This window comes from Triticum aestivum, chromosome 1A, assembly GCF_018294505.1.
Source record: "Triticum aestivum cultivar Chinese Spring chromosome 1A, IWGSC CS RefSeq v2.1, whole genome shotgun sequence".
NCBI classification, from domain to species: Eukaryota; Viridiplantae; Streptophyta; class Magnoliopsida; order Poales; family Poaceae; genus Triticum; species Triticum aestivum.
The window spans coordinates 567484066-567495609 of NC_057794.1; the positions used below are offsets into that span (position 1 = coordinate 567484066).

At 50.0% G+C, this 11544-nt stretch overlaps 1 protein-coding gene across 1 annotated transcript; it reads left to right on the plus strand.

Annotated features, from left to right (window-relative positions):
- Positions 1 to 885: 885 nt before the first annotated feature.
- LOC123181632 (WRKY transcription factor 28) lies at positions 886 to 4183 on the plus strand. The gene is made up of 3 exons (XM_044593949.1): positions 886 to 1618; positions 2951 to 3109; positions 3220 to 4183. Exons 1-3 carry the CDS (start codon positions 1140 to 1142, stop codon positions 3776 to 3778), a joined length of 1197 nt encoding a protein of 398 aa, XP_044449884.1. The 5' UTR covers positions 886 to 1139; the 3' UTR covers positions 3779 to 4183.
- The last annotated feature ends 7361 nt before the right edge of the window (positions 4184 to 11544 follow it).

Below are 11544 nucleotides of genomic sequence, written 5' to 3' on the forward strand. Positions count from 1 at the left end.
GCACGTTTACACGGTGGGCATGCATCCGTCGCCGTGGCCGCCGTCCGTCCCGGCCGCGCGCGCCGGCGCCCGAGACCAACGTACGCACGCTCTTTGCTGGCAAGAAGAGGGCCATGCAGGAAGTCGCCGTCGCATGGTCGGCCCGCCCGCGACCAGCCCCCCTCCCCTCGTGATCGAGATCGACGGCTGGCCCGTCCTGTCCCGTTCCGTTCCACCGCCGGAGACCCGCAGCCCTGAGATCAGCATCGGACGGCCGAGGATCCCGCTCGTCATGCACAGTGGCGGCGTCACGCTCGCGCCATCCCAGACGTGGCCCGTCGTGGGCCACGGGGCGGGGCCAGGGTCAAAGCGGAGGCGGACACGTGTCTGGTCTGAACGGGTTGACCTGGCGCGCGGGTTTGACCGGCTGCCCGCCGGTGCGTGGCCGTCATCCATGGTTGACTCGTCGGGAAGAGGAGAGCCGTGTGCGACCTCGCACTCGTCCGTACGGCCTTGCCCAGTGTTAATTACGACTTGGAGTGTGCACTGATGCTATGCTACCCGTTCTTCACCATGTCGCCTCCCAACAAATTTGACTGCTAATCTTTATTTGTTTTCCTATTAAAACTGAAATATTCCTCTAGGTTTCATGCACCGTGGTGAACTAAAAACTACGTTTCATAGCGGTTGAATTAGTGACATTCGACATTTTGAATTGGTAAAACCTACTCTAGTAAAAAACTAGCACGTGAGACCCCAAAAATCCGAGCAAGTGTGCATCTCCAATTGACGAAGCAAATGAATAGTTAAGTAGAACCATTCCGGATGGAGAAGCACTTTCCCCGCAAGAAGAAAGAAATAAAGAAGAAGAAGGCCTTGACCATGCACCCCCACCCAACCACCTATTCCCATCCATCTTTCCCCGCACACAATCACACACTAGCCCAAGCCTTCTACTCGTCGTGCTAGCTAAGCTTCCTCTCTCTCCCTCCTCAGACCCTCACACACACCCCTCTCCTCCCCTTGCCTTCCCCCTCCACTGCACCGCCACCTCTACACATCCGCTAGTACGGCAAGAACCAAGAAGGCCACCGGGACTTCGATCCGATCGATCGAGCTAGCTAGCTCCAGCTCCGATCTATCCATCTACCCATCCATCCATGTCGGGCGCGAGCCATGACCAGCACCGCCGCCACCTGTCGGGCGACTTCGACGAGCTGGCCTCGCTCTTCGCGCAGCGGCCGGCCGACGCCGCCTCGCCGTCGCCCATGATGCTGATGCAGCCGCAGACGCCGTGGTTCTTCGCCGACTACCTGCAGACGCCGGGGATGGACTACGATGACGCGTTCGCCAGGGACTTCATCGGCTCGCCGGCCGGCGGCGTCGGCGGCGTCGAGGAGGTGAAGAGGGAGATGCTGGCGAGCGACGGTGCCGCTGGCGCTGTTGTTGTGCCTGGCGGCGGGCCCGGCGGGACGGCGCACAGCGTGTCGGTGTCGTCCACGTCGAGCGAGGCCGGGGTCGGCGGCAGCGGCGGCGCGGTGGAGGACGAGGCCGGGAAGTGCAAGCAGGAGGAGGGCGAGGGCGACGACGAGAGCAAGCAGGCGGCGGCCGATGGAGAAGCGGACAAGACCAAGAAAGGGTAAGATCTGATTTGATTTCTTGCAAAAACTTTACCTGATTGATCTTGGCTTGGAGTTCTAGATCAGATACCTAGAGGTTGATTGATCTGCATACAGCATACACTTCAGTGATGATTCTCATCTGCTATGTGCTAGATTTTGTTCGTTCACGTTCGATTGTTCTTGTTGGTAGCTTGTTGAGTTGTTCTTCACTGATCCAAAATTTTCCAACCGGCCGGGCTAGCCAATCCCCTTTCCACTGGATAATACTAGAATCATTAATTAACCAGTTCATACCAGATATATAGCTGGGTGGATATATATTAGTTAAGCCAGTTGATCGATCCGATTTAATTAGATCTACCATGCAGCGTGGATGTGTTCGATCCTTTCCATTCCATTCTATAATCTCGTCTTCTATTCGGTCAATGCACCGTATGAACTCGATCTGTTTCTAGGGTTTCCCACCAGCTAACCTGTTGGTCCTAGATCGAATACAAAATTGTACTAGTACCACTGGAGCAAAAAGAGCTTGAACTTTAGGGTTCGATCAGCTGCAAAAGGTTGATGAATGGTTGTTGCTGCATATATATATGCCCACAGCTTTTTGATTAGACCGTCTTTTCTTCCTTTCATGATTTCTTCATATCTTGTGTTCATCGACATCCACTACTTTCAAGTCTTCGAATTTGACTGCACCAACCCTGCTGCGTCCTTGTTAATTAATCCACCGACAATATCACGTTAATTAGGAAATGACTTAAGAGAATCTGGCTAGGTCCTAAAGATACTCCGATTGATCCATCAACCATCAGATATCTAAGCTACTAACGCCGATCACTTGAGAGTTCATTTTCATGGAAAATTACTTCACAGCTTCTATGGTCACATCGTGATGTACTTGTGCGAGTGACCATACAAGCATGATGGATCGATAGCCAAATCCATCCATATCCATGAGTACAAATAAAAACTATTACTACTGTAGTAGTAGCAAACAAAAGAGAAAGACCAGGCTAGTTGGTGTACGGTGTGAACCTAAATCATCCATGTGTGTATGCATGCAGTATGTATGCGTGCGCCGGCTGTGCCGTACACACACGCACCTACTTAGACATGTATACGTACGTACAGCCACTATGTTTGAACGGACCATGCAACTAACTAACTAATATAATCTCTCTAGTATGAACAAACATGCATATGCATGGCATGATTTCTCCGTACCATGTGATGCACAATGGCTAGATCAATCGTTTGCTTTGTGCTAGTGCACTTTGATTTGATTTCTTGGTAGTATCTGTGGTTACAAGTTGTATAAGATTGACCGATCGGAAGCTGATTAATTGCAGGGCGGCGAAGGGGAAAGGGGCGGCGAGGGTCAAGGGGGAGAAGCGGCCGCGGCAGGCGCGGTTCGCGTTCATGACCAAGAGCGAGGTTGACCACCTCGAGGACGGCTACCGCTGGCGCAAGTACGGCCAGAAGGCCGTCAAGAACAGCCCCTTCCCAAGGTACCTACATAGTACTCCCAAATGGATTAGGGTTACGATGCACAGTGCGATGTTTGCATGCGGCTAACTGCGTAGAAGTGCCCGGTGCAACCTTTTGGATGATGATGCAGGAGCTACTACCGGTGCACGACGCAGAAGTGCCCGGTGAAGAAGCGGGTGGAGCGGTCGTACCAGGACGCCGCCGTGGTGATCACCACCTACGAGGGCAAGCACACCCACCCCATCCCCGCCACGCTCCGCGGCGCCAACCACCTGCTCGCCGCGCACGCCCACGCGCATGGCGGCCACGGGCTCATCCACCCCGGCATGTTCCGGATGCCGGCGCCGCCCGGCGCCTTCCGCCCCGGCGACGCGCTGGGCAGCTTCCTGCAGCAGCAGCACGCGGCCATGCAGCACCAGCAGCAGGTCGCCGCTGCAGGGATGGCGATGCGGCAGGCGAACGCCATGGCGAGCGGCCACATGCAGGCGCCTCCCGCTGATCGTGGCCTGGCCGCCGCCATGGCCGGAGGTACGACGGGGAACAGTACCCATACTGTCAGCAGCAGTAGTGCCGATCCGCTGCGGATGGAGCAACTGATGGCGCAGGACTACGGCCTGCTGCAGGACATGCTGATGCCGCCGTCCTTCGCCCACAGCGACAACAGCAATAACAACTCCAACCGCCATTGATCGAGAGAGATCGAGCTTCCAGCTTGCCCTGACAGTGATCCATCGGTCGATTCGGCGCCCTTTGCTTGTTATTAATTGACTTTTTTGCATGGTACTGATATATCTATCTATAATTGATGAACGATGAGGATATGATCTAGCTTAGCATCAGCACGGAGAGGATGCTTGCGCACGTACGTGAGCAGTAGTTGCATGTTAGCGTAGTGTTAGTACCAAGAGTCGTTGTAAATTATGCATGCATGCATGCGTGCGTGCGTGCGTGTGTACCTGATTGATTCTGATGAGCTCGTGCATTGTTGCACTTGGAGCCGTATCTATCTAGTGGTACTACCTACTGTACTACTGATGGGTGGTGGTGATTTTGCTTGATCCTGTTCCGTTTCCTTGACTTTGAACCGAGTACAAAATTAGGTGATGCTTAATAACTTTCAAGGACTGCATGCATGCATGCATGCATGCAAGATTAATTGATTGTTTCTTGATGACAAAATGATGTACCACAGCATTATTTGCTACCTCTGCCATGATGGGAAATCAGGACGATGCTCTTGCGGTACGTTGGTCCATGCAATGCATATCGGTACAGAAAGTTAGTTGATTCATGGGGGAGAAGGAATCGATCGAGGGCTAGCCTAATTTTGCATCTCACGTTCGGTTTGATAATCATGAATTATATCGATGCAGAAGTGCAGCAACGTACTGGGACCTCGATCAAGCTACTAGTCCTTTTGTTCACTTGATGATTACCTTCACTAACTGTTGCAAAACGTGATTAATTTGCAGACATACATGCATGGAGTATGTGTCAGCAATTCGGCACATATACATGATGTTGAAAGATAGTACGGATCAGGAGAGAGGCCGGTCCAGACACGTAACATGGGAGAGACCATCGGGCAGCTAGAGCTAGAGCTAGTAGTGTGTGATTGCAAGCTAGCTAGCTACCCGGAACGGAACAGAAGGGATGAGACTATTGGATGCTAGGGTCAAAAGCATTGAAGGCACGCGCGGTGCAACAACGTACGCTTCTATCTCGCAAAAAGACACTGACTACGACGGTGCACGTAGACTACTCTGACCATGTACGCACGTAAGTTGAAGCCCAGGGTTTCCTGAGAGCGACTATTCTGCACCCCGCACCCAGGCTCGTCTAAAAATACAAATTTTGGGTGTCTGAAAAACTTTGAAAAACAACACTATTCGGATCCGATTTTGTTTTGTTTGTACAAGCTCCTCATATGTCTAAATGCACCAAAATTTACACGCATCTTGCGCACATGAGCATCTTAAATGCCTAAAAATTCAGTATTTTTTTAATTGTCTAGTTTACTGTTCACCGGGTGTAGATGTAGCTTGCCACCGTTTTGGATTATTGTGTTTTCCTTTTCTATTTTGGGACAGGTACTCATCAGGATACATACCTTTCCAAATATCGCGTCGTAGTATAAGCTGTCGTTTTTGGACGAGAGTAGAGTCAAGCCAATTTTTCTTTTACTAGCACAAATGTCCGTGCGTTGCAACGGGGTAGATCGATTTAAAAAAAAGCTAGTTTCGCCATTCACCAAAACGCCCATCAGGGCGGCATATGCGTCATGCATGTATGCTTTTATCATGTCATTATTTCCTTTAGTTAGAGTCATGCATGTCCTTCCTCTCATTTAATTAATTAGATCCAATCAGGTCATGCCAAGCCCACAAATCCTTCTAATTAAAGCCAATACAGCATGCTTGCGCCGTGCATGTCCCCTCCTTTATGGAATTTTCTCTCCTTTGGCAATGCTGTTTCCTCTCTTTCTTGATTTTGGAGGTGACTTGCTGATATTTAAGACAACATGCAAATCCATATAATTTGGTGGGATTTGATATTAAAAAATCAAGATGGGACTATTAGACGGGGAACCATTTAGTATGGCAGAAAAGTATGCTAGGTCGGTTGGCATTGGCCTTTTGTGTGGCCGGTGAGGTTGTGAGTTCGAACCTTCAATGGACATATTTTTTTTTCTCCTCCCAAAACGCCAAAAAACTGCAGATTAGTCTCAGGTCGGCCCGTGCGATGGATGGACGGAAAATATGGTGATCTAGGCGGCGGCCCAAGTAGAGAGGAACGCAGGCCTGCCCAATACGAACCTTTTTGACTCTACGAATTAGTACCACCTCGTGTATTTCATGTAACGTAGGATCATATGCGGGACGAAACTAAGAATATCACCTTGCTTTATTAGTAGGTATAGATAATTATTAGTATATTTATTTATTTATTTATTTTGCCAAAAACTTCCAATATATTCCTCTTCAATCATGATAGTACATCGAATAGTAGAAATAATAAAAATTACATTCAGATTCGTAGACCACCTAGCGACAACTAGAAATACTAAAATGAGCCGAAGCCATGTCGCCGTCGTCGCCCGTTCCTCGCTGGAGCCAGGCAAACCTTGTTGTAGTAGACAATCGGGAGTTCGTCGTGCTAAGGCCCCATAGGACCAGTGCACCAGACAACATCAATCACCGCCATTGAAGAGTAGCATTGATCGAAAGGATCCAATCTGAAGACGCACGAACATAGACAAACTACGACAAGATCCGAGCAAATCCACCAACGATAGATCCACTGGAGACACACCTTCATAAGCCGACCGACGATGCTAGACGCACCACCAGAACAGAGACTAGGCTGGGAGAACCTATTTATTACGAGTACATGTGTTTTTATTCAAAAAGCACCCTCCCCCTTCCCCAATCTATATTCAAGGACCAACTGAAGTACAAAGCTATCCAAAGAAACCAGAAATTACATCCAGTTCCAAGGAGCACCTAACAATCTAACATATTAGAGTGAGTCGAAGGCATGCCACTACCGCTTCTTTATATCAGAAGCTGGCTAGACCATGTTTTGCACGACACGTTATGCAATCCAGCTGGACCAGCACACCGTAAGAGATGTCATCCCCGTTGGGGAGACAAGGTGGTCAAGAAAACTGTCGGATCCGTAGATAGGTTGGCCACCCGCCTTGCTCATCCCGACATCATCGCCAAGGAGGGGTGAGAGTGATGGATCCATTATTTATACGGGCATCCGACCTCCACCAAAACGACGCCCCATGAAGCAAAGCGAACACTCTGGTCTCTCGGTTCCCCCTCCCTTCGCCGCCATTAGAGTGGCCAAGGGAGGAAAGGGAAACCCCAACTTCATTCTCCTGTCACTAGCAAGGGAGGGGAAAATATCTTTCTTTCATGTGAATTTATCTCAAAATGTACATAAGATCTTTGAGTAAATAGCATAAAACTACTACAATTGGGGTTAGGACACACACAAAATACCACACTTTCAAAATCTTGGCTGATACCTACCACTTTTTTGTAAGTTTATTGCAAAAAGCTCCTGATGGCCGGTTTGGTTAAGTTTCACCCTGATTATGATAGGTCGGGTCCACTTGCCAGGGTGAGAAGGCAGTAAATATTAATACTCTTAGATTAAAATGTTAAATTGAATGAGGGCCCACCCGCCAGTTTCTTCTTTCTCCGCTTTCTTCGCTGTCCAAAATCTCGGTTGCCTCGATGTTGTGGATGACACCGACTTCCTCCTCAATGGGTGCGGCTCAAACGCTGGCGACAATCTAGACAGAGGCGGCTCAACGCGGCTGCCACCGGAGGGAGGAGAGCCAGGAACAAGAGAAACATGGGGGGGGGGGGCTCCTCAGCCGCGCTCGCCGCTGGTGATCCCCGACATGGTCGGGCAGGAAGAGTACTGGACTGGGATCGTGCCGTCATCCCGAGCCGCGTTGGGGGGGGGGGGGTTGGCTACAACAATCCACTTTTTCCATCAAGCTTTTTTCTTTGTGTTTTTAGAAAACCAAGTTTTGTCTATTGTAAGTGGCTATTTCTTTACACTACTATAAAAGGAAGTTTATCAAGAATCCAAGCCAAGTATTAATACTGTTAGATTGAAATGTTAAATTGAATGAGCGCCCACCCGTCAGTTTCTTCTTTCTTTGTTGTCCAAAAACTCGGTTGCCTCGATGTTGTGGATGAAGCCGACTTCCTCCTCAATGGGGGCGGCTCGAACGCCGGCGACAATCTAGAGAGAGGCGGCTCAATGCGACTGCCACCAGAGGGAGGAGAGCCATGAACAGGAGAAGCAGGGGAGGGTCTGGGCCTCCTCAGCCGCGCTCGTCTGGTGATCCCCGACACGGCCGGGCGGGAGGAGTACTGGACTAGCCGCGTCATCCCGAGCCACGTTGGGGGCGCGATCGGCTACAACAATCCACTTTTTCCATCATGCTTTTTTCTTTGTGTTTTTGGCAAACCAAGTTTTGTCTATTGTAAGTGGCTATTTCTTTACACTACTATAAAAAAGAAGTTTATCAAGAATCCAAGCCAAATATTAATACTATTAGACTGAAATGTTAAATTGAATGAGGGCCCACCCGTCAGTTTCTTCTTTCTTCATTGTCCAAAAACTCGGTTGCCTCGATGTTGTGCATGAAGCCGACTTCCTCCTCAATGGAGGCGGCTCGAACGCCGGCGACAATCTAGACAGAGGCAGCTCAATGCGACTGCCACCAGAGGGAGGAGAGCGAGGAACAGGAGAAGCAGGGGAGGGTCTGGGCCTCCTCAGCCGTGTTCGTCTGGTGATCCCCGACACGGCCGGGCGGGAAGAGTACCGGACTATGATTGCGGCGTCATCCCGAGCCGCGTTGGGGGTGCGGTTAGCTACAACAATCCACTTTTTCCGTCAAGCTTTTTTCTTTGTTTTTTTTAGCAAACCAAGTTTTGTCTATTGTAAGTGGCTTATTTCTTTGTACTACTATAAAAAGAAGTTTATCAAGAATCCAAGCAAAAAAGAGTGGAGTACGAGGCACGCATTCGACCGGTGTCCCCTATCGTTTAATTGCATTAACATTTCGCATTCAAAACTCATCAGCGTCGCTAACTGCACTGCATTTTGCATTCAAGTCGTCAACGTCGCCACAAATGGAGATTGATGCCTGCCATTAAGCCGGGAAACGGGCCGGGGATAGCTTTGAACCAAAGGCAAGTCAGCTCCATCGCCGGCCTCTCGCCCGGCCGGCCTGCCGGGCAGCCAACCGTGAGCCACGCATGATACCGACCCAGCTTGGCGGCGGGCTACATAACTCGGCTCGCTACACCAGCTAATAGTAGAACAGTTCTGTTGTGCGGGTGTAGGTTGGGCATGCGGCAAATTTTCATGTTTTGACCATTTTCTAAAAACTATTCGAGATTTGACCCTAGTTTAAAAAAAATTCGAGATCTGATCTTTTTTGCTACCGCCAGAGTCCATGGCGGTAGGGTCTAACAGCCTACCGTCGGGGACTTTGGCGGTAGGAAACATCACTACCGTCAACTGGGCTGTCGGTAGCCTGCACAACTCTGCTGCCAGGGTGCTTGACGGTAGGCACGAGCAGGCACTGTGTTCAATACTTAGGAGGTTTTTGGCGGTAGGGCATGCAACCCTACCGCCAGTGATCTTGGCGGTAGGCTGTTATACCTATCGCCATGGTCCCTGGCGGTAGCAAAAAGGTCAGATCTCGAATTTTTTTTAAACTAGGGACAAATCTCGAATAGGTTCCAGAAAAGGGTCAAAGCACGAAATTTAGCCTGGGCATGCATGCAGATGGCAGATCATAAAGACTACTCCTGTGCAGTGCTTAACCAGAGTGCCAGTACTACTATGCATGACCAGGTCTAGGTCAAATTAATGCATGCCTGATCCTTACGCGTACGTACGTACCGCGCCGGAAGAAACGATCAACCTCGCCGTGCCCCGGCCGGTTTGACGTACGTACTTACCTGTCGCGGTCACATCGCCTGAGACGTCCGGCAGGTAGTACGTAGCAGCCTTCGGGAAGACTCAAAGTGCACCGCGCGGGAGCAGTTATTGGCGTGGCCGGCGCCGTACGACTGCTGCGTCGCAGCGCGGCGGGGACGACGACGGGAACGGGAGTGGTGGTGCTGTGGCGATGGGCCCGTCGACCGACCGATCGATCGCACGGCACCGTCAACAGCACTTCGGTTGCAGCTGTCACGTGCGTCCGCGACCCAGCACGAACTGTCCCTCCCCTCCCCCCGTGCGGCAACTACGAATATCGCATGGAAGGTTGTTGTTGATGGGATATTGCTATTGCCTGCTCTTAATTAAGAGCATTCCAATAGGCACCGAACGCGCCGCGCGTAAAAAATAGTTTTGCCGCACGCCCATTATCTGGTTTGGCGCGGCGCGCAGTGCTGGCTCCAACAGCCGCGCTAAAATGCAGCGCGCGCCGCTCCAGCAGCGCGCAAAAATGCAGCGCGCGCGACTCTCGCACAAATAATATATGCATTCAAAAATAGAAGCAAAAAGATCAAACATAAACAAAAATAAATCAAATAAATAGTTTAATTTCGTTATTACAACTCAAACAAACAGTTTATCGTTCATGTAACATCCCAAATTTGCAATTTGGAATGTTATACATAGATCATCATGCATACCATATTTTCTTGCATTTTGGTTGATCCTAGAAATTTCACGCAACTCAAGGACCCTCGGAGAGAGTTGGAGATTTCGTTATTTTCATATTTGAGTTCTCTCAAATTTTGAAAAGAGGATCATTTGATTTATTTATTTTATCTTCAATTATTTTCCGGTGTCAAAATATATGAGAGAGGGAATAATATGACTTTCCCAAATTTAGGAAAAATGAAGATTTAATAAATAGATTAATTTTGTTTTTTGCCGGAGTTTTATTTGCGTTTTATTTGGATAGGGAAAAATGCGCGTTTTCAAAATTGCATTTTAGGCCCGGAGAAAAGTTCATTTTGTTCGGCTCATTTTTAGGACTCGGAGAAAATTTACTTTAGATATTTCAGAGTTCGTTTAGATTTTGTTTTTGTTTTTTTGCGCGGAACCGATTTAAAAAAAGAAGAAGCCTCCCGCCAGGCCAGCCGGGCCAAAGGCCCAGCCAGCCGGCCCCTCCCCTCGCGCGCAGCACAGGCGCCAGGCGCCAGGCGCCCAGGCAGCCGCCGCCGCTCCCTGGCCGAGTCCCAGCGGGACTTAGGTCGGTTAGCCCCTCCCCTTTCCTTTGTTTTGTTTTCCTATTCCTAGTCTATTTCTTGTCCCCTACCCCAAGTCTCCTCTCCCCTCACCTATATAAATACCCCCACACCCCCTCCCTCTAAAACATCAAATCAAAAGCCCTCTCCTCCCCAAGCCCCACACCACTCTCCGCCTCCCCAAGCCCCGCACCACCCCGCGCCCCTCACCACCGCCGCCGCCGCCTTAGCCGCGCCGCCCCTCACCACCGCCGCCGCCGCACCTTGCCCACGCCGCCACCGCCCTACACCGCCGTTCACTGGAGACCTCGCCGGAGGTTGCCCCGCGTCTCTTTTCCTCGGATCATTTTCTTCTAATCGTTCCGATTCTTTTCTTCTCTTCCGATTCGTTTTCTTTCCGGTTCTTTTCTAAACCGTTCCGGTTTCTAGATCGGCTTTTCGTTTCGGTCTTTTTCTTCGAGAACCCTAGATCGGTTTTCGTTCTTCTTTCGGACCGTTCGTCTCAACGAACGTGATCACCGATTTTTCCCCGGTTAACGACGCCCGTTCGTTTAATCGTTCTTCTTTTCTTTTCGTCGGATTTATTCCGCGATCGTGATCTCAGATCCGATCTTCGTTCTAGTCTTTCTTCTCGCTCGTTTATTAGAATCAGGTGATTCAAGCGCCTGGAGTTTCGTTGCGAAACCGCCGTTCCGTCTAATCAACTTGAACAA

Coding starts and splice junctions, on each gene's coding strand:
- LOC123181632 (XM_044593949.1), top strand. CDS start 1,140: ATGTCGGGCGCGAGCCATGACCAGCACCGCCGCCACCTGTCGGGCGAC. Junction 1,619..2,950: donor GCGGACAAGACCAAGAAAGG/GTAAGATCTGAT, acceptor GATTAATTGCAG/GGCGGCGAAGGGGAAAGGGG. Junction 3,110..3,219: donor AAGAACAGCCCCTTCCCAAG/GTACCTACATAG, acceptor ATGATGATGCAG/GAGCTACTACCGGTGCACGA.